This window comes from Athene noctua, chromosome Z (genome assembly GCF_965140245.1).
Source record: "Athene noctua chromosome Z, bAthNoc1.hap1.1, whole genome shotgun sequence".
In the NCBI taxonomy this organism is placed as follows: domain Eukaryota; kingdom Metazoa; phylum Chordata; class Aves; order Strigiformes; family Strigidae; genus Athene; species Athene noctua.
Genome location: NC_134077.1, coordinates 13,356,494 through 13,380,046, shown reverse-complemented (window position 1 = coordinate 13,380,046; position 23,553 = coordinate 13,356,494). Strand labels below are relative to the sequence as shown.

At 39.7% G+C, this 23,553-nt stretch overlaps 1 protein-coding gene across 1 annotated transcript in view; it reads left to right on the top strand.

The window, feature by feature from the left end:
* The window catches only part of ADAMTS12 (ADAM metallopeptidase with thrombospondin type 1 motif 12), a 171,182-nt gene that overhangs the window by 55,219 nt on the left and 92,410 nt on the right, over positions 1-23,553 (top strand). The window contains exon 3 of the mRNA XM_074932675.1: positions 7,993-8,167. Within this exon, the coding sequence (XP_074788776.1) occupies positions 7,993-8,167 (175 nt within the window). The remainder of the gene's footprint in view (positions 1-7,992; positions 8,168-23,553) is intronic.

Sequence of the window (23,553 nt, the reverse complement as noted above, 5' to 3'; positions counted from 1 at the left end):
TGCTGAGGCTATGTCTTCAGCCAGGAAGACTTATTCAGCAGTATTCAGTACTGAAGAACCTGAGAACTGGAGCATATTAGACACTTCTTTCTCCTCTAATACCTAATTTCTGCCATAGAAGTCCACTTTGATGTAAATTTGGGTTTGCATTGGTATTTTTTTTTCCTCTTTCCTTCTGTCTGATTGAACTTTTTGAGCCCACAGTGTGCAGGCCTAACTGCGCATTTCTGACACTTCTCAGAATTTTTCTGGCAGCTTCTAGAATAATCAAGGTAGCAAGCATGACAAAAGAGTATATGATCTTGTGATGTGATTTCACTTACCTTGTCATCTTAAAAATAATTTTGGACCAAAGCTATGTTGAAACTACAAGGCTGTGTTGCAGTGTCATAGCACCTTTTTCACCAAATGCTGCTGAAAGTATAGAACTCTATAAAAAAAGCTAGAAAGTTGTCCTTTTCTGTGGCTGATGTTCATAAAAGTCTCCTGTGAAATTTCTCAGTACCTAACAAATATTCAACCTCCTCCTTTCTGCCTGAGCAGTGGCATGGCAGGTCTGTTTTTTGTAGCTTTAGCTGAGGAGTTAGGTGAGCGAGGTGAAAATTTTACCTGGACCCTCATGTCATGGGTTTTGTGTTCACACTGATATAGGAACAGATGACAACTCAAAGAGAAAGATTCTTGGGAAAAAAATAACACATGGAAAGCAATTAAGTCATAAGCTGAAAAAGGAAAATAAACTCAGCATGTGTAATATTCACAGATTATTTACTTCACCAGTTCGGTATTCGGTTTTGATTATATGTGGCTGAAGTTCTCTGGTAATGCATGTTCCTGTGGCACATTTTTTTGTTTAATTAGAAAATTCTTTTCTTCAAACTGAATTTATCTTACCATGCATTACATTTGTAATGAGCAGCTGAAGCGAAGTACTTAAAGGTAAAACCAACATCTTCATGTTTTTGTTTCATGTCACTTCAAAAAACTTGCTGTGTTTTCAGAGTCCATTGCTGCCCTATTGATAGAAATATTGCCATCTGCTTTCAGTGAGTTACACATTGTTCTCGCTGCAGATGTTATTTTCTGGCGTTATTCTCAAAATACTGAGTTCTATAACTTCAGACTGCAAACTGTTGGTTTCTTCCCCTCCCTTTTTCTCCTGACATACACCCACTAATTCAGCCCCTCCTGTCTGGGATAACATTGCAATTGCAACATCTTAGCCAAGGCTAAGGCTGCTCTTTTCCCCTCCCACAGGACTCAGCTTCAGCTTCCCATGTGGAATTGATTGAAAAAATTCTGCCAGAAATTATATTTTGACATAACCCCTGAACTTTTGACTGCAAGAAACATGTTAAAAATGTCTGCTTTCCACTGGAAAATGCGGATTTCTACTGAAAATCAAAAAAGTTGGTTGAGAATGAGTCAGTGTCCCAGGATCACAATGTCTTCCTGGAAAGCGACATGCAGTGTGGGAGATGCGACATGTCCAGGGAGCTGTTTGTGTCAAAATAATGAGGCACTTGAACAAAAAATCCCGTTAAGTAATGTAGCAACACTTCCAAATACAGTCTGGGAAACATTTTTGGCCAGAATATGTCAAAATTTGGGGATGTAGGGGGCAATTTGAAGAAGGAGAGAACAACAATTAAGAAAAAAACTCTTTGGTAGATTTTTAGATTTTTCCCCTATAGGTACTCAGGGAAACAAACAAACAAACCCCCACCTCCACTTCCACACACCACATACATATGCCACCACTCTCCCCTATTTTCTGGACATTTCTATTACTATTTTACATGGTAGCTTTTCATAAAGTTCAAATGAGGGAAACTTGGCTGCAGTCATTTTCTCTCTGGTGAAAACTAAACTTTGTAATGACCATAAATAAGGCTGGCTTATTTCCGATGAGGCTTTCTTAACGGTGCTCCTTTGTGTAATCCGAGGCCATGTAAATGCACTCAAAAGTGGATGATGCTACAGACTGCTAAAAAAAAAAATCATGTATTGTAGATATACGTAGCTTGAAATCTGATGGACTTTAAATGAAAAATTCTGCTATTTATTTGTAAGTTAGGAACGAACAGATATAAAGAGCAAAACTAAAGAAATACTTAATAATCAATCAGAACTTTGCTGGTTCTGAGTGCTTTGAGGTAAGTTTAATGTGAAGATTGGTCGTGTTTTCTTCCAGTTGTCCTCAACATTTTGTTTCTTGGTGTATAGCCTGAGCAGGGAGAAAGAGTAAGTGCAAAGTGTGAGTTCACTAAGTGCTGAAAGTCTCTGGAAGCTGTTGGAAAGCACATACATGTGCTGGAGGTGGAATTTAACAGTCATTTCATCCCAAGCAGCACTGGTGGGCACACTGCATTTACCACTCTTGATTTCCTTAATTGACTTTACCCATACATTTTTACAGGTATCTGTATAACACATTTCGCCCTAAGACAGAGCTGGAAGTTGAATTAAAATTGTCCCCCAGGTGATTAGTACTTGAAGTATGAAATATATTTCTTTTTGTACAGCAATAGACTATTTCTGAGAGAACCACATTTCTCAGGGTTAAAACCATGATTTTATTCGCTGGTGCTAATGTATAGGGTCTTTATACTTCAAACTGATAGATCATGTAATTGATGGCGGTCTTTTAATTTATAACTTCAAGTATAATTTGTGTGTGCTCTTCTTTATGATGACAGGAATGAAAATAATGGTTTCTTCCTGACAGCCAGTCAGTCAAAACAATTTCAGGATAAACAAAGCAAGGACAAAGGATTTTAATTTAGAAGATACACAAGTGTGTAATTTATGTTCCAGTTACTTCTGGGAATAGCCATGAGACGAACTTTTGTCTGGGGGTGTGTGTCAGCTCCTCTCTTGTTGTAGTGCAAAAGTAGAACTGGCAGATGTCTTTAGACATTCAGAAGATTACATGGTAGTAGAATTAGGGGAAAGTTTTGAGACGGGTTCCAGAACTAGTCTTTGACATTAGCTAAATGTTGTGTTGTCTTCTCTCTGGTACATTTAGGCACAGAGTGAAGCCATTTGCAGATAATAAAAGTGGAGCATGTAATGTTTTACAGATTTTTAGATGATATGGAGTAATGCACATTTTTTGTATCACTCTTCAGTTACTTTTGCAGCCATGGGCATAATGTGTGCAGAAAGGTCTACAGTTCCTGAGCCTCCCTAAATTTTTCTTGGTTTATGATACTTGAGATAACATAGGACATAAAACATTCCTGTAGCACATTTACAGAGCTGTATTTAAGACACAGGTCTCAAGAATGCTTATCTCCTCTTGGACTGATGGCTGGGAGTAGAGAATCTATTCAAATTATTTTACTTTTCCTGTTTTCATCTTCTCTTCCAGCTTACCTTCTCCACATGCTGTAGCACCATGAGAACTACACTTGCAAGATAAATTAGGGCAATACATGCACTGATTTTGGGCTAGCAACATGGAAAGAGAATACCCTTATGTTGAAACTGCAAGGGAAGGGGAGTACTCAGGGATGTTTGGTAATACACTGACTGACACATTCAGAGGGAGACCATCTGGCCTGGTTACAGTGTCCTGTCTTTGTACTGTAACAGGAAACAAATACATTGAGGCAGCTCTCTTTACTGGGGAGAGTGTAGATAGCACTAAAATACCTTGTAGGATGTAATGGTGTTTCTCTTATTTTGTATTGAAGTGATGATGGTTGTATCCATATTTCACACTTTTTCAGAAACTCACAGAGCACAAAGTTCAAGTGAAAGATTGCTTATAAGTATTTTACTTTATTGGGGAATTTGTTACAGACAGAACAGGCAGTGTTTTTTAAAGAAATTCTCTCACTGCTAGAATTTAAGATCCATGAGAACTTTCAGAGCAGATTATTTTTTTGTTACAATTTTCAATCTGTCACCTTATCTAGAAGTCTAGTACTTGGAAAACTGTATGTTCTGCTGGATCTTTTGTGTAAGAACAGTAACAGAGAGTCACCCCAACCTTTCTTTGCAGATTTTTTAGATACTTTGAGTAGAGCGGGGCTTTAGTCTGTAGACTGACAGAAGACAGGTGAAAATTTTGCACAACAGCAATGATTTATAACTTAGTTTTTTGATGAGGGTTCCCAGGTGCTGAATGTGCATTCAGTTTCGTGACAAACGTCAAGTTTGTTCCATAAATTAAATCAAGATGCAGGGTTCATGTTACAATGAGTTTAGAAGCAATACAGGCTCAGTGTATCCTTTCTTCTCCTTCCTCCCTCCTCAGACTGCACTGTGGATGGGCTCATGGCCATAATGTGGTGGCAGGAACAAGTAGGTGGGAATGGGAAAGAGGCAAGGATACCTTGTTCCTGAATGCTTTGTTGGATTAAACTAAGAGCTTGATGCAGAACAGTGGTCTACTGACTTGTAGCCTTGAATTAATATTATACTTTTCAACCCTGCAAGAAGCAGCAGGAGTGAAGGAAGCATATTCCTGTCCCAAGAACCACGTTTTAGGCTGAAATTAAAAGGGTTTTTTATTGGTCACTGTGAGGTCAGATCTAAAACCACAGAAACTGCAACAAGCCATGTCTGTGGTTCAGAAATGCATGGTCAGTGGGCTGACAGGTACAGTTGCACTCTCTTTGGTGACAAAGCTGGTTTATGTATTTCCATGCCATCCCATCAGTTGTTTGTGGGGATGCACCATTGCATGAATGCTGAAATGGCTGTGTGGGTGTGCCCAGTGGTATTGCCACACCAACTATGAGGAGTTGTGCATAACCTGAAAATATACCTAGGTTTCTTCCTGTTTTATTCTGAGCTGGCAGTAGTTCTATCTACCTCCAGCTTAGTTTTGCTACTTTACAGACTAAGTTGCTTTTCAGTAATTAGAGATTTTCTGATAGTCTCAAGGTATCAGGAGCTGTTGTGGCAAGTCAGACTGTGAGTTGGTGCAAAGTTTGGATGTCTCCTTGGTAAAATCAGTCATCAGCCTTGTTTGTTCATGCTCCAGTGACTTCAGTCTGGATGTCCAGTGTGGGAGCAGCCTTTATGTTCCCAAGATTCAGCAGTCTTGTAGCCAACAGGTATGGAAGTTCTGGCTGTTACTAACCTCTTTTAATGAACAAATATTAATGCTATTATGTAGAAGTTAAACACTCCTGAGGTTGCTTTCTTCAGGGAAGATCTGACACATAGACACGGCCACTTCCAGAAATTAAGGGATGTTAAAAATTTCCACTTTTTCTTCGTGAAGTGCAGGAGGCTTCTCTTGGACCTTGCCTCGTGTAACAAAGAGGAGACAAACAAGAAGGCAGTAATTACAACACAGAGGAGGATAGTGTTGCTAACTGTGTTTCTGTCCATACTCAGTTATCTACCAATGTAAAGAATGAAGCACATGCAGTAGGCATGGGTCAAGTAATCCTGGAAAGCACTATTCCTGGAAGTCCAGGAAAACATATTCCTGGAAATCACTACAATGACATTGACAAGAACAGTACACAAGCCAGTGCAGACAAGCAGTTGCTGCAGGGGGCAAGAGGGACAACTCCTAGTTTCATCCCAGATCTAGAGGAAGAGGGGCAGGATTTCTTTCGCAGGTGGGTGGGATGGTACAGTCATATCACTGAACTTAACAGATGCTATCTGCAGAATGCCAGCTGGTTGGAGGTGTTGTGGCTGTATTGGAACAGTGGTGGCTTGGGATAGAGTTGTTACAGCAAAAATGTGTAAGACCGTGAAAATAGATATTTCATACTGAAAAAGTTAATGTTAAGAAAACAATAAAGCAAAAATCAGTGGGAATGTCTGAAGCTGGGTTCTGTAGTAGCCAGTGTTTGCTGGCTCACTGAACAATCTCTACTGCCATGTCTCTGTGTGTGTGCAATATGAAATATAATACATTTTTGGTTTTTTCCCTGCTCCATACAGCTTGGATGGGGAGCTGAATTTTAACATGCAAACATTGCAGGGGAAGCTTGATAAATGTGGTTGCTACTTACATACTTTGTTTTTATATGATCGCCTGACCTTTCTTCTTACAGAGGCAACTTTGACACAATAGCCAGCCCGGTGACTAATCAGCCTGCCCTATAAAATCAGGGTCTGCAGTGAAGATGGTTAGTTCTTTGTGGTTCCCATGGGGTTAAAAAGCACAACAGGAAAAGAAGTTCAAATAACACAGATTTTCAGAACATCCAGGAAGGATCAAATCATGTGTAATGAAAAGGAATGGTCAAAGATTTGTGACAGTGCTTTGATTCCTTGAGCAGGATGAGGAAAGCCACATCTACTGATTTCCTGGTCTATCCTCTGTATAGGCATTTCTGCTCTATAGATTCAGGCTTGCTTGACATCTTTATCCAATCTAAACATGGGATTTATTGCTTTTGTGGTGTGTCTCAGCTTGTATATCAAAAGTAGTTTTGATTTACAATTTAAAAAGAAACCTAAAGTATTTTTAGATTTCATGTTTAAGAATCCAAAGTCTTGATTTTATTTTTCTTAAAAATAAAACTAAACATGCAAGCAGTAACTGTAATCCCAGATGAGCAAATATGTGACTGTGAGTCCTGAACCTGTGAAATTTTATGGGTGTAACCAAGGCTTCAAACCAAGGCCAACCTCTGGCTTTTAAACTTTGACTTGCACTGGAAAACTAGAAAGAAAGAATTTCTTCTCTTAAATACTGCTGGGCAAACTCTGTGAAATGAAATTCACAACTATTTATTTGTACAAGTTTGCTGTGTGACATATTGGGTCTGTGGCAATCAAGAGTGGAGGCAGAAGGTGTCTATCTGGTAGAGGGGACTTTGAAGCACATTGTGTGGCGATCTCACTGATTGGGCTCATAGTATGTAAAGCCTACATTTGTTTATTTTTTAAGAATGCTTTTCCGCCATTCACTTGATTTGCCTCTTGTCCTTACCCTCATACTGGCTTTCCCAATTCCCCAGGGAAACTGTAAGACCCTGGAGTGTTTCAAAGGGTTTTTTCAATTTGTCTGTCCTTGGAAGTTTGAGTGCAGCAGCTGCAGGAATGCAGTGTTGCTGCATTTTTTTCCTGCTCCAGAGCAAGTTATGAAGGCTACACTGACCACAGCAGGAAAGTGAAGAGGAAACAAAGCCTAAGAGTGGGATACCTCAGTCTCCTGTCACATACCCAGTGTGGGCTCTGGGATGTCAGTAGGTCCTTTGCTTTCGATATAGTACTGCTCTGTACACGTTGAAGAGGAGGGTCTACACAATGGTTTTGCAATGTTAGCAGTCCCTGCAAAAATGCTGGTTGCATGTGTCTCTTAGATCATGACAGAGGGAGGTGTAAACTAATCCTGTGTAGTCCAGATGGATATCAAAGGCCCAGTAGCGCAGTCAAAGCTGGGAGATTGATACAGAAGTTACAGCATGAGAAATGTTACAGCCTTTGTTCTGCAGGTCTTTTATAAGATCACAATAGCTTGCTATAATTCACAAAAAGCTGCTTGTTTCTTCTGTTGGAAACCTGGGGGCTGGGTGGGTTTGTAGCCTGTGTTGAGAGTGCACGGCACAGGCCAGCCCATTTAATGGGTTGTGTAATCTGACTGTGGAATTGCAGCTAGGAGCAGAATTATGCTTTGCCCTTATAAAACAGCTTCTATTAAGGATTTATTCTCTGGGAAATGGATGGAAAACACCAGAAGAGCAAGATGCAGCTCCTTCTAGTGCATCATGTTTGACAAATTAACTTCTGACCTTTCAGTGCCTTTGTACAAATATGAGAGCCTCTGCCTCCATATACAGAATTTCAGGTTATTAGAAAGAAGGCTTTTTTTCTAATCCCCTTTGGACCTGTTACACGTTTGTGAGGTACAAAGCAACCTTGATGCGTACAGCAAAATAAATGCTGAAAACCTGTTGGTTTTGTATTTCTGCAGTGTAATGACTGGCTTATAAGAAAAACCAGGGTCTATTTTATTTTTGACTTCCAGTAATGGACAATTGAGATTAACTCTTATGTGCTTATTTTCAGACTGGATATTTCCATCTGCCCCATGGAGACTACTTCATTGAGCCCATTAAAAAGCATCCACAGGAGGAGGGGACACCCCATCCCCATATTATCTATGGGGCGAATGTCCTTCTAAATGCTTTAAGGAGAAGACGAGCGATCCTGATGGAAAAAGAACAAGCATGTGGATTGAATGGTACAACTATTGCTGGATATCTGCCTATTTGCTTCCTTCATCTTTTCAAGCAGCTTTTATTTTCCAGTAGTATGTGCCTTTCCTTCTGCAAGGCTTTTTGCAAATTCTGTAAAAAGAGATTATGCAAAATGAGAGCATCTCAGTCAAAACACCTCGGGAGCCACGCATCTGGGTTCATTTCTGAAAATTCAATCCCCTTATGACTGCTGGAATGTGTTTTTCACACTATTGATCCTTTCTATCCCTTACTTTTTTCTCCAGTCAGGACTTTTCAGTGAGTTTGACTTGAATTCTTGATTATCTGGGACGATGAAAATTGCAGCCATTATTATTTTTAAAAATATTCTCACTCCATGCAAGTGCTGTCATCAACATAAAATATCCCACTTCTTATCCATGGTTTAAATTTAGGATTTTTAGAGTCTCTGTAATAGTTACCAAAATATTTAAGGACTTTTATTTGGTTGTTCTGAAAGTGGAGTGCAAGGCATCAACAGCAAGGTGTTTTATGTAGGAGCATAAGTAAAAATAATATTGGCGCATTAATTCTCAGCATCATGGCTTTTGGCAAAAAAACTTACACAGTATCCTGGAAAGGAAGAGTATACCTAGTAGGTAGTTGTCATCTCCTCATTCCAAAACAAGTTCCTTTATTTAGGGAAATCATTTACTTGATTGGCTTCATACCAGAAATTTACAGATCTTGCATCAGTTCTCTGATGTTTGAGGACTTCAAGCTGAGTCTGCACCAAACTTTAGGAAAGGTACAGTATTGGTAGGGAGAATGAATAGTAACCTAAATGCAATACGGCCCCAGTTAAGTACAAATAGAGCTGCAAAATACACAGGGATGTGTTTCTGTTTTTCTCAGGTTAATGGTTAAAGACTAATTGGTTCTTTTCCAGGGGTGGGAAAAAAAGGAGGAATGTAGGAGTTTTTAATCCTCAGTCACAACTGCTGCTGAAGTTTTACTGCTGTTTAATTGAATTGATAAATTAAAGAAGCAAACAACCACTCAGCTCCACTTCCCACTTCTTGCTTGCAGACCAGGAGCAGAGTGAAATCATAGCTCAGGGAAACTAGAAACCCGATGGCTATGGGGAAGCTATTCAGTCTTCTGTGATGCTGAGTAGGTAAGGATAAGAGGAAGCTGTAAGATTTAATATGAGCTCTGTTCTTTATTACTTTTATCAAATAAAAATGTATCTACTTGTTAGACAAATAAGCCTGAAGTTGAAAAGCCATGAACATCTAATGCTGATGTCTGCTTTGGCTTAAATCTAAAATAGCTCCCAGATTTTCTGTTTCTTCTGGTGACTACTGGGATAAATGAGAGGAATTAGTTTAGATTTGCCTCTGAAGAGTAAGGAAATGTTCTTGTCTACTGTCTTCAAGGTTTCTTTTATGCATGAAATAACATCTGTAAGAAACAATTTTAAGTATGAAGAGGAGATAGGAGGTACCAGTGATCATGCTGTGAATTTTCTTTGTGTGGCCTGCTGATTTCTTTCTGCCTCTCACTTTTTGCCTCTTGTATCTTCCTTCAAAGTCCTGCAGAATGAGACAGAAAAAGACTGGCTGTACCTGGATGCTGTGAAAAATCGAGCATAGCTTCCCTGAGATTTCATCACTCAGACTAGCTAAGTTTGCTCTAATAGGCTTTTGGATTTAAACTGCCTATCTGATATTAGGTGATTGGTGAAGCCATCATGGCTTCACTAAGGGCAGATTGCACCTGACAAATTTGGTGGCCTTCTACAACCGGGTTACAGCGTTGATGGATAAGGGAAAAGCAGCTGATGTCATCTACCTTGGACTTGTGCAGAGCATCTGACATTGTCCCCCCTATTCTTGTCTCTAAATTGGAGAGACATGGATTTGATGGATAGACCACTCAGTGGATAAGGAATTGGCTGGATGGTCGCACTCAAAGAGTTGTGGTCAATGGCTCAATGTCCGAGTGGAGACCAGTGCTGAGTGATGTTCCTCAGGGGTCCATACTGGGAAAGGTGCTGATTAACAGCTTTGTTGGAGACACAGACAGTGGGATCAAGTGCATCCTCAGCAAGTTTTCCAGCACCAAGCTTGTGGTGCAGGATGTGCCATCCAGAGGGATCTGGACAGGCTGGAGAGATGGGCCTGTGCAAACCTCATGAAGTTCAACAAGTCCAAGTGCAAGGTCCTGCACATGGGTCAGGTCAATCCCCAGAATCAATACAGGCTGAGGGATGAAGAAATTGAGAGCAGCTCTGTGGAGAAGGACTTGGGGGAGTACTGAAAACTGACTGTGAGCCAGCCATGTGTGCTCAAAGCCCAGAAAGCCAACTGCATCCTGGGCTGCATCAAGTGAAGTGTGACCAGCAGGTCGAGGGAGAGGATTCTCCCCTTCCACTCCACACTTGTGAGACCCCCACCTGCAGTGCTGTGTCCAGCTCTGGAGCTCCCAGCATGAGAAAGACATGGACCTACTTGACCAGGTCCAGAGGAGGCCATAAAGATGATCACGGGACTGGAGCACCTCCCCTGTGAGGACAGTCTGAGAGAGTTGGGGTTGTTCAACCTGGAGAAGAGAAGGCTCTGGGGAGACGTTATAGCGGCCTTCCAGTACTTAAAGGGGCTACAGGAAAGATGGGGAGGGACTCTTTATCAGGGGGTGTAGTGATAGAAAGAGGAGTAATGATTTTAAACAGTCAGAGGGTAGATTTAGATTAGATATAGGGAAGCAATTCTTCCCTGTGAGGGTGGTGAGACACTGGCACAGGTTTCCCAGAGAAGCTGTGGCTGCCCCCTCCCTGGCAGTGTTCAAGGCCAGGCTGGACGGGGCTTGGAGCAACCTGGGCTAGTGGAAGGTGTCCCTGCCCATGGCAGGGGGGTTGGAAATAGATGGTCTTCAACGTTCCTTCCAACCCAAACCATTCTGTGTTTATGTGTTATTCATTCTAATGTGACAGAACTATTTCTGATGGTAACATGTTTGTGATATTCCAGGCTAACAAAGGCAGTGTCTTACAAATTAACAAAGTAATATACTGTCATTTATGTTTCTGTGTTTGACTGGATAAGCCTTTAGAGGTAATGTCCGCTTTTGGTCAAGCAGTAATCTGCTTGACTGTCACAAAAGGTAAAAAATGAAAAAGCACGTGGGGAAAGAAAGCATTTCCTTCATTACGTTTTTGCTCTTTTGTGACAGGATATAATAATCATTGTTTTCTCTAAAGGCTTTAACTCTTATTTTGTGTGTTATGCTGTGTTATCTCATTTCTGTGGTAGCCAGCTCTTCAGAAGGGAGTGGAAAAAACAAGTCAGTGTCATCTCCTGTTTACATCATGCATTGTCAAAGAGCAATTGCTCTTGTTAGAATTGAAATACAGAACTAAAAAGGAAAGTGAGATAATTCTTGGTTTTGGTGCTACTCAGGCTTTGGGGAATACTCAGTGCATAAATACATTTAAAAAGTGGTAAGTTGACTTTTCTCCCTTTTCAAGACCTCAAGTACTTCATGTTGTTAAATTTGATGGCAGAAGTCTGGTGCACCCACATATCACAGATAGCCCAGAGTAATACCTTTTGGGATCATTTTAAAGCAAAACAATTTCAATTTACAGTTCACATTTAATTGTAGAAATGAATTCTATTTTATAGATTAAATATCATGGTCATTTTGTATTCTCAGCCCTAGCTTTGTACCCACTGGACTGGGGCTTAACTGATGAAGAGTTGCCTGCCATGTCTTGTAGGCACTGGATTTCAGAATCAAATATTTTAACCTTGTGGGCTGAAAGTCGTCATATGGAATGTCTGCTTTTGTTTACTTGAGCTCTGATTCTTTTTGGTTTTTGAACTTAATCTTAGACAATTGAGTCATTTCTAAGATGTATACTTGGGAAACCCTTTGTGTGCCCAGGCTAAAATGTAGTGGTGATTTTTGCTTGGAATAGTTGAACTACCCCAGTGCTTTCAAGTCAGTGCATGAAGTTGGGTGATGATAATAGTAACCTTTTAGGCAGAACTAACCTGTCTGTCAGGCAAGGAATAAAAAGACTAGTTGCACAGGCAAAATCAAAAGGGAGGAATTAGTGTGGGAGGGAATACATAGAGGATGCTTACCTCCTGTTCAGTCTTTTTCACGCTTTTTTTAAATTCAAGGACTGTGTCACCTCTTGGAAGAAGCCCTGTGCAGCATGCCCACCACATTTACCGTGGCAACAACCACGTGAACCTCCAGGCTCCAACCTGCTTGCTGTCTATCTCATCTACATGCAGTAATACTTTAGCATCAGTTACAGTCCTGTGCTCTTGCAATGATTATATTAAATAATTTATAATTTGCAATGTCCTTAGCAGTTTCAGATATTTGGGTAAAAATCATTGTGATAAATCATGTAAATAAAAACTTAGGTTTGTGCTCCACTGCTGCTTAGGCAACTGCCAGATGTCTCAGTCATTAGCTGCGTGCAAAACTGAGTGCTAATCTTGAAAGCAGCGTTACAGTGCTGTACATTGCAAGCTGCTGTCTTACTATATTATTTGAAATCTGTGTGAGAAGTGGCAAAAATGATAAATGAAAAATGTCCCTGAACTTTATAAATAATTTCTCTAATCATTTGTGCCTGTAGGAGAGGAACCTAAGGATTTTGGGATTTCTTTTGTTTTTCTAAATAGGTTATCTTAGAAACTTGACAGTGCTCTGAGATACATAATTCAAGAGAGAAGGAACTATCCTCCCTTCTACAGGATAAGAAAAGATCTCTTCCAGTTTCTTTCTGATTTCGTGCAGTCTGCCAAAAGGTATTGGGTTTTTTTGTGAGCTGCAAAATGGAGTTTTGTGAAGTTTGTGAATGAAGATCCTGTGATGTAATAGAGCCCTTCCTGACTCAGTACTACAGAATAGACTGATATGAATTGAATAGGTAGACTTCTTTTTCTTGGATTGGTGAGGTGGTCAGGCTGCTGTCATTTAGAAGGAGGGTAATTGAGTTTATTTAGACTGCAAGCCAGTGATTGCTGCAGTGGGCTGTAATATACAACTAAGGAAAGAAAGGTTTAGGGTATAAAACAGATTTCTGAGAATACTGCATTGGAACATTAATTATATAAAAATTGTTATATGCTTTACCCTCATTGTGGCATTGAAAAGATTTGCTAGATGAGTTCCACACGGATCAGAAGTTAGGATTAGTTTGGGTTGTACATGGACCTCCAAATCCTTGTTTGTAGAGGAGTTATAAGTCTTACAGCAGAAAGTTTTGTATTTGGAACAATTTTGCATTGGAGCTGTGATGGGATAAGGCTGTGATGAGAGGGAGGAGACAGAGGCTAGGTGCTGTGAAATGTGTGTGAAATGAATAGAAGGGTGCAGTGGGCTGAAGAAGCAGAATCATCTGTGCAAAACTGTTTCTAAGTCTTTTGAATGATGACTTAGTGGCATCATTCATTTAACAGGTGACTAGAGTGCCATTAAGCTGCTTCAGATAATAGTTACCTGTTACTCTTCCTAAGGGTTATGTCTGAGTGCAGGATTTTATTATATCTTGGTCTTGCTTTTTGATTATTAACTTGATAGTGCCAGAGGATTTTCTTCAACTTTTCTGTCTGCAAGTGTACAGCATAAACTGTTAATCTTGGCTTTTGACAGTGAAGTCCTTTGTTTCACCACTTGGAAGTGGGAGGGGAATAAAGCCCAGGACACTGTTTTATACTCAAAGCATGGCCTGTCTTTTTTTTGAAAGAACATTGTGACCAATGTAAGCAGCCTTGCTTGCTGACAGAACCCCTGGTACATGCTCTTTAGCTTCCATATTTTTTTAAAGAACGATGCTGACATTTTTCCATATTTGTTTATTCTGTATTTAACCACATCAGTTATTATTCAGCTTAATTTTGTTGGTTTCTCCAAAACACAGAGACTATTCTTAGGATGGTAAATTCACACATTTAATTGTAGTAACTGAGATTAATTCATTGTAGAGGCAAGAGCATCTTTCTCCCTGTATCCCTCTTCTTTCCACGAACAGGTTGCACTAACCTGTTTAAAAGATGCTTGTCATGAAGAAAGAGCAAATAGATACATTCAGTCAGAATGACCTGTATTTTAAAGCAGGAACAGCAAAACAAACAGTTTGCAGGAGTACATGGAGTCTCTAAACTCTTGAACAGTTTGCATGATCTGAAAACAATGAGTGCCTGCTTGCACAGACAGCAGGAGATACAGCATTTCAGGGATGTGGTACCTGGGAAACAAAGACATGATAGCTGGTTTGTTCTAGCAGTGAATTGCTAGAACAATCGCTGCTGTCTGGTATCAAGAGATTTTTCCCACCCCCAAACAAGCTCATGAAATGAAAGCAGAAGATGCTAACTTTCTTTTAGGTTTCATGAAGACTTTTTTTTTTTTTTTCCAGTTGCTCTCTGGAGTTTATGAAAGCTAATCAGAAATAAGATAACACTTTTTTCCATTGTCTTGTGCTTTCCTTCTCCAGAAAAAGAGACCTGTTTCTAAAATGTCTGGATTCTGTGCTGGAGAGATAAGAACCCGTCAACTTTGGGTTTCTAGCATCTGACATACGAATTTAAGACTTCTGTGTTCATTTCACTTTGGTGTCAAAAATCCTGTTACTTCTAACAAATGGGCAGGTGCAAATGTGTAGCCTGGCTAAGCGATGAAAAAGGATTATAGGTTTCATTAGCATACAGATTTTTAATAGATAAATTTACTATTACATGAACTTCAGATTTTAAGGACACAGGATAAGGTTCTTGTCTCTTAACTTGAGTAGCCTAGCAGTTAAATACTTGAGCTTTAGCTAGTTGTGTTACAAGCTGTCTCCCTTTATAGTTAGTGGAATAGAACAGTCATTGTCAAAGGCTGATACATCCTATCCTAAGATGCTGTCTTTGACTTTTGGGATGAATTGGCCTTGGGAGCTGCCTAGACTGTAGTTACAGGCAGTAGAAATATTGGTAGAGGAGAAGGGAATAAAATAATGTATTTTGTGCAACTCTTCCTCTCCAGTTAAATGAGAGCAGAGTCAAAACTTTTTCCAAGTGGGTCCAAAGTCTGTTCTGTACAGGGGCAGAGAAAGCTTAGTGCTGGCAGAGTACTGGCACTTGCTTTCTCAGTCCCTGATTTTTTCTCATTTTCTTTTTTTCACTGGAATTTAACCTTCAGTATTTCCCTAGCTCCTACTAACTGAAATAAGGTGCTTTCCATAAGTACCCATGTTGTGCAGGAGGTAAGGGAGAAAAATGTGGAAATGGGAGATTGTTGTTATAACGTGGTGATGGTCACTTGTTGCCACCAAAAGGTATCAGAAATGTGATACACTTCCTCACTCAATAAATTTTAAAGTTCTGTGACAAGCCATTTTCCAAATAATATGAGTCAAAATTATAAAAAGGGAAAAATTTCCTTCATTGTTTCAGTGGCATCTTTCTGTTCAGTCCTTGTGCCACGGGAAAGAAATAGTGTTTGCTACACCATACTTGCTTACTGCACTTGTTTTCCTGTAGTTTAAAGGGTAGACTGTGGTCTCTTCCATGTCTTGACTGAAACAGTTTGCTTAACCACTCAACAGATTGAGGAGTCTCAGTCTGGCTCCAGACTGAACTTAGTTCAGCATTTCTAACCATTTACTTTTGTAGAGAAATATATTCTGCTCTTTCTCTGTGCCTACAGCTTTCCTTATCAAACTGTGTGTGATGCTATTGCACTTTTCAACTGTTGCTATCAATTCGGTCAACAAAAGCTTTGGTAATGTAAATGTTAAATTGCTGCAGTATTGATTTTGAGAGCAAGCTTTAAAATTAAACTGTTACATGTCACATGTCATCCCTTTCTATTTTATAGAATACCAGTAGCCTTGAACAATTGTAAACCATATTTCCACAGTTGAAATAGAAAACCCAGAAAACTAAGATGCATTTAGGAAACATTTTTGTTGCAGGAGTTTGGAAATCTGCTCAGAATACTTGACCCTTAATAGAGTAGTATTGGCAAAGCTGTTTGCCTTCAGTGTGATTAGTGCCAGATTTCTTAGTCATACTGAACTCTCTGTGAACTTTCTAAAAAGAAACTACAATTACCTTATTATTTCTGGGCAGATCACAGATTTCTAATTCTTCTGAGAAGCGCTGGACTTGTGCTGTGGGGCTAATGCGCTGATATGGGCTCAATGTTCAGATTTATTTTTTTCCAAAGACTGCATGTCCTTGATGAACCTCCATCAGCCTCCTATCATACATGACCCACTTTAAACAGGTGTCTGAGCACAGTTTTTCTGCATGAAATGCAGTGTCCTTGCAGTTTGTCCATTCCTTGCTTGGGGCTAGTGTTCTTCACTCTTCGTGTCCCAGTATCTGCCTGAGCTTGGAGGCATTGTGTTATACTTGGAGAGACTCCTCTGGATGAAATGTACTTAAAAACGTATCGTAACACTCCTGTCAGCATAGATTTTAGCTTTTCGATTAGTTGGGAACAAGGGGAATGGTGTAATTTAGGAGGTTATAAGATTTTTTTCTAGCCACCACTACTTCAGACATCTTGTAGAGATCAGTAAGAGCTCTCCTTTTTAGGGAGAAGTGGGGCCATGTCTGGACTTATTGCACAGGACACACAACTACTCAGTAGCATGGGCACAGATCTGATGCACAGATCCTATTCCTTGCTCCTGATTATCTGCTAAATGTAGAATGGTGTTCTCAACTGCAGGGATGGGTGCTTGTGGGAACCATTCTCATAATGAATTTCTGGCATTATGAAGTATAGCAGATGCATTTTCACTGGACAGCAGTCTGCAACAGGCATCTTTTGGAGTCCAAGATGTAATTTCTGACACAGGTCTTTGTCTGAACTGTTTTTGCTTTTGGTCATTGGAAACAAAGATCTGCCTCAACACAGGTTTACTGACCTCCTGGACTTGCTAGCTGGATTTGATTTGTTGTGAAAGACTTCTAGTAGGGTAAGGTTTGTTCCTCTGTTTCACAGGGCTTATGTAAAGACTACCTGTTGCAGGGCATCTTTGCAGCTAATACTGCTTTACTGTGTACTGTTTCCAAAGTGTCCTGAACAAACTGCATGTAAATAACAGACGAGAGGGACACTGCTCACTTAAAGATCATATAGAATTACACACAGGTTTTTTTTCTAGAAAAAGAAGTTGTCCGACAGAAGGAGGCAGCCACCTTTATGCAAAAAGAAGTGGCCCGAAGATTGCTATGTTAAAAGGTATAGCAAAAGTTTTTCGTTGATGCTTTTAAATACTGCACTTGTTTGAAGACTTTGTGGAACCATCTGTTGCATGTCCAGTTTCCATATGAGAAAGCATAAAAGATAATATTGATTTTTTTTTCCATGATCCTTTTAACACTTCATGCTTTTCTTCTCTTTCAAATTTTCAACTTTAACTTACTTCAACAAACAACATGTAATCAGGTGGCTTAGCTGAAAAACTACATATTCCTGTCCTCTTAAAACAACTAATGATGAAGTCTTTTTGCACATAAATTAGACTGTTAAATTAGAGAAAGTCTTTTCTAAACCATTCTAATCAGTCTGAAGAAATACTGCCCAAAAATGAATGTTTGTTTAAAGTAGAAAGTCCAAAGCCTTGATGTCCTTTATTAATTTTTTTTTAAAAAAAAGCTCTAATCCCATTCAGTCTCTGATTTGTATTCATTTTAAAAAGGGTCTAGTATTTTGCTCAGCAGCAAAAGAGTGTTTGAGCTGAAGCTGCAGAGAGATAGTTTTTTGTATTTTAAATACTTTTTAAATGCAACTCAGTCTGTCTTCCATTGTTCCAAAGTTAGAATAAGCAGCGAGTTTCTTGCCTGCCTGAGCTCTCAAACAAGCTGAATGAAGTTCCTTCCTCTCTGGTCTGCACTGTTGTCAGTTCAGTTTCCAGTATGGATTCCCCTCAGCTCTGTGGAGGTTTGGTTTTAAATCAATGTCTTCTTTCAGTGCTGCAGTTTTAACAAGGGATAATTCCTGACATTTTCTGTATTATTTATCTGACATTCTTCAGGTAGAATATTCACTAAACCATTCTCTGCTTTATGATAGTTTCTTTTCAGTATCTCCGTTGTATCCATTGCCCATTGTGAGGTACTTCTGTCAGTGTTCCTTAGAGTAGATGGAAGGGGATGAGAGGGATGAAATTTCATCTGCCAGGGAGGTAACAGGGAAGAAGGGCAGTAAAAGAAGGGAGTTTTCCTGCAAAGCCTGGACTAGTAATGTTGGCAGGCAGCTGAAAGTTGTCCAGGCAGAGATAACACTGAAGAATGGATTACTGAACAGCCCCTTCCACAGCTGATTGATGTAACCTGGTTTTATCCATCATTAGCAATTTTGGAGATATTTTTATCTCCGTAAGCTATAATTAATCATACTGATTATGATGGGTGTGAGCTGGATGTTTCTTTGAAGCAAACCTGTCTATATTTTTCTCTCTGGTCCCATGCGTTTACATACCTTTATAATTTCAAGGCTACTTGGAGAGAAGAGGAACTAGGGACTTTCTGCAAATGAAAACAGATTGTCATGCAGAATGTAACAGGCTGAGTCTGTTGACAGGGATTTGCTTGATTCTCTTTCCACAGGAGTGTAGATTTCAAAGTTCAAACCCAGTTCTAAGCAAACACTTTCAAACTTCTTGGCATTTTAGTGTGGGAGCCCCAGTAGCTCCTGTCTGTGAAGGATTCTGGCAGTTTTCTGTAAGCAGTGAACCACAGGGAGTCCAGCTGATTATAACTGGTGTTACTGGTGAACCTTCACCCTATGCATGACAAAAATGGAAGTGAATTAATGGGATTCTGACACCCAACAGGTTATAACACCCCTGACAACAAGTCTCTGCTAGGAAACCAGAATCAAAGGAAAAAATTACCCTCAAAACTCTGGCTAAAGCTGGAAACATACAGTACCATGCAGTGGTACTCATGAAGAGCTGAGAATGGCACCCGTCACCTCAAGGTGGTGTTACCTAACAGGATTGCTCATGTGGTGTGTCTGATGGCAGGAGTCCTTAACCTCTCACATGCAAAGATGCTGTTGACTGCCTCCCCTGAGACATCTCAATGTCATTTGTGCTGTTCCTCCCCTTGCTCCTTCTAGCAGTTAACAGACGCCTTTGTCAGCCTGCCAGTTGCAGGATAGAGTATCTGGGTGATGGGCTGTCCCTGCTCTGCTGTTTCAGTGGCTGTTATCTGTGCATGGGTGCCTCTTCAGGGGCTTAATCAGGCAGAATGTAAACTTGTGTGCCGAGTTGGAGCAGGATAACCTCCACGGTCATCTTTCAAAATGTCATGAAGCTGGAAAATGTTGTTATCAGGACCTGCTTCTAAGAATACAAAACATTAAAAGCAGTATGTATCTGAGATTTTCAAGATGTCGTATTAGCACAGATCATTTTGGTAACTTAAAGGGGGACTACAGGAAACAAGGGGAGGGGCTTTTCATCAGGGAGTGTAGGGATGGGATGAGGGGTGACGGTTTTAAACTGAAAGAGGGTAGATTCAGACTAGATGTAAGGAAGAAATTCTTTACTGTGAGTGTGGTGAGACACTGGAACAGGTTTCCCAAAGAAGTTGTGGATTGTCCCTCCCTGGCAGTGTTCAAGGCCAGGCTGGACGGGGCCTTGAGCAACCTGGGCTAGTGGAAGGTGTCCCTGCCCATGGCAGGGGGGGTGGAACTGGATGATCTTTAAGGTCCTTTCAAACCCAGACTGTTCTATGATTCTATGAACTCTCAGACTGACCATACCCTTTTTAGGTCCAGGCCCAGGGGTAGTCCTCACCTGTAAGAGCTGCTCTTGCACTGCTGATGTTTGTGAGGAAGCACAGCAGGGTTGAGGCTGAGGCTTTGAAGGCTGTGGTGCTTAATAACGTAATCTGAAATGTGAGATATTTGGCCTCAGCCAAGAACAAGGAGGCCCCTCAGAGTGCAAGCACGTGTTTTTTCCTTTGAGCATGCTAGTGGGATTGGTATATTTTAAATACAGTGGAGAAATGGAATGGAAAAAACAACAGCTGGTCCAGAGAAAGGCCAAATAAACTCTGCTGTATAAGCCCAGAGATAAGGTTATAGCATATGCAGCATTTCTTAAAGATATCATGTCAAACAAAAGAAATCATATCAAATGAAAGAATAGCATTTTGTTTCAAGGTTAATTCTAGACTTTCTTTTCTTTCCCTTAGTAATCAGAATTTAAACCAAACTAATTAGAAGGCATAGTTTAACGACCACTTCAAAGACCTATTCTGTGAGTAGCCATTTGTCTTTAACAAACCAGACATTATACATTAATTTAGTTGGGGTAATTTACATTTCTTAAAATGTCTTTAGAACATTTAAAACTGAGATTTATTTTTTTTTAACGATTCCAGTTTCTGGAATTGTGGGTGAACTGTAATGGCTATTTTCCATGTATAACAAACTGCTCTGCAAGGAATGTTCACTTGCTCTGATGGATGGTACATTCATGAGAACTTGGACTTCATGTCCGTGGCACGCCTCCAGCATAAAGGTATTCAGACAGGTGTATGAAGATTGGGAGGTGGGGGAAATGAGGCACAAAATTTCACTGACTTGACACCCATCACCCAGTGCTGTCCACTACCCCATCTCGCTTTCAAATTTAATCTCATAAATTGGTGCCAAAAAGATTGGACTATAGTATTTTAGGGAAGTATCCATTTGCTTTGGGTGTTTTTAAGAATGGCTGATGAGCAAAGGAATGGATATGGCCATTCTATCCAGCTTTCACTCTTGTTCCCCCATAATGGCTTATGCTCATGCAGTTTCTCAGAGTCCCTTCATAATGAAAATAAGTCATAATAGTTTTGAGTCACGGCTGGAAAAAGGACTATTTTCTCCATAATTCTAGAGGAAGGAAGGAGGGGAAAAAAGTTGAAATTTAAATCCTGTTAACGTATTGTTACAAGGAAGACAGGGCTTGTGCAGTCCATTACAACAGCTGATTAGTTCTGTTATGAAATCAGTGTCATTACCTATTTGCTTGCAAATGCTCTCTGAATATTACTGTCTACTGGTGTCTTCAGACTGATGTCATTTCTAGGCTTTTATGTTGGAAAAACTCAATGGTAGCAGGTGAAGTGGTTAGAGATGCTTCTGGATTTTCTTGTAGGCTAGAGTTTTGCTATGAAACTGATTTGGTACTGCCATATTTCCAAGAGATCTGGAGATCCCAAGATGAGAGTGGGACAGGCACAGTGACAACCTGGAAGGGGTGAAGCAGAACCGTCAGCTCAAATGTGTTTGCCAGGGGGTGTTGGATTACACTTCATTTTGGAAGCATAGGTCAGCTTTATTTGCTCTCTAATCACACTACATTATCCAGCACAGTATGGTTTATATCCCCTTGCAGAGGCAGTTGTTCCTTCTAGGTCTGGAAAACTTACTAAGCTTACAGTTAGTTACTATATCACTGCTTGGCACCAGAAAACAGAGGGCAGCAGGGCTGTGCATCTTGGATGTAGGAGTTGCTCATTGGGGTGCAAAAGCTGCTGTGAGTGAAGGGCATTGTGAGCACTGCTAAGCTGGCTGTGCCAGTATGGGGCTCTTAGCATGGACTCATCTTTCACTATTCTCAGGTGGGTCTGGCACCTTGACTTCGGTTCTGTGGTGTCTCAGCCTGTCTGCTGTGCCATGTCCAGTGTGCTGCAATAATTTCTGGTTTGTCCTGTGTAAACCTACCTTTAGCTGAATTAATGAGTAAGTACAGTTTGTAGAATGACAGCATTGAAAAATTCCTGTACATGGCAATAACACGTAAGATACCTAATACAAATACCAAATTGGGGTTTCACCTTTGCTTTACTAAGAGCCAGTAGGATTTTGGAGTATTTATAAAGCACTGATTGCCATTTTACTTTTTAGCTTTAAAACCCCTTTCCAGTCCTGTTAGTGGACACTACCTATTAACTGTGAGAAACTATTATGGGGAATAAAAATGGTGAAAAGGAATGTGTTTACATCCATAAGCTAAATAAAATATTGAAATGCAGTGCTAAAACAAAGCCTGGCAGTTCATATAAGGAACACTAATGGACCTTCAGCTCCTTGGATGATTGAAAACCTTTTGTTTAAAAGTTACAAGGGGTACTCCAAATACTTTATATTTGGTTTTAGAATATTTTTATTCGATCTCCTTCTCCTCCTGTGTGTTTTGCTAAAAAATTGTATGATGTTTTCTCTGATGTGGTTACTACACACAGCAGGAGGATACCTTCTGGTCAGTTTTGGAAAAGATGGGATTCTGTCTTCTACATTAATAGACCTAAAATAAGATGTAGAAAAAAAGGAAAGTGTAATCTAGATTATTTTATTAGTATTCTGTCCTTTTCTGTTATAAATCAGGATTTCAAGGGAGCCAAGAGACAATTTTTAAACTATTGGCTATAAGACCATGAAATTCTTATTGTCAGTGCTCAGTGAATTAATACTGTGTATATTTTAATGGATACTTCATTAATTTATATAAGTAAATGCATCCACATACATTTTTACTTAGATAATTAGGACCTGGGGTCAGATTATTCCTTAACTGTTCAGTTCTGCAAATACTGAGACAAAGATCTGTCTGGAACCATTTTATTTTTTTTAATTTTACCGGTTTTATATTTAAACATGAAATCATCTGTTGCTGTCTAGTGCTTTATAATCCAACTGTCATGTTATAGCTGGAGAACTCTCTCAAATTCAGTCTTGAAAAAGACATTTTTAGCTGATTTCTTGACTTATTTTCACATATGGAAAAGTTAAAGTAGGTAAATCTGTCTTCTTGAAATCTAACCAAGGTTTTTGTTGTGGTAGTGTCAAAGAATAAGAGGATGCCAGTTGGGGTGGTTTCAACTAAGTTCCCATGTGTACGGGTATTCAGTAACCTTTCTGTTGATGTCTTGAAAGAGATTATTTGCAACATGTCACAGTTTAAACTGTACATTTTAAAAGTTCAACTAGAAACTATTATTAGAAACGTGAACATATTTGAGTAACTGAGTGATAAAAATACCCTTAAAATACTATTCCCATGACAGAATGTGTAGCAGAAACGTGACATTGTAAATGTATAGAATAGCCACAATGATGAACATAAATAGACATCTTCCTTAATAACTTTGCTTGAAAAATTTTGTTTAAAAGATGCCAGTGGTATTCCGTACACCATATGTTCCGTTTTATAGTATTACTTTTTATCTGTAAGGTGAATGCTGAGCTGGTGTTTACTCTTGTACTGTAACACTGTAGATATTCATGGCAACCACTATTCCTACACAGTGACGCCATGTTTGTACTAATAAATAAATTACTGCAGTATTCTTTGGCATTGCCATAAAGTAGCACAGAACTGTCTGTGTGCGTATATTTTCTC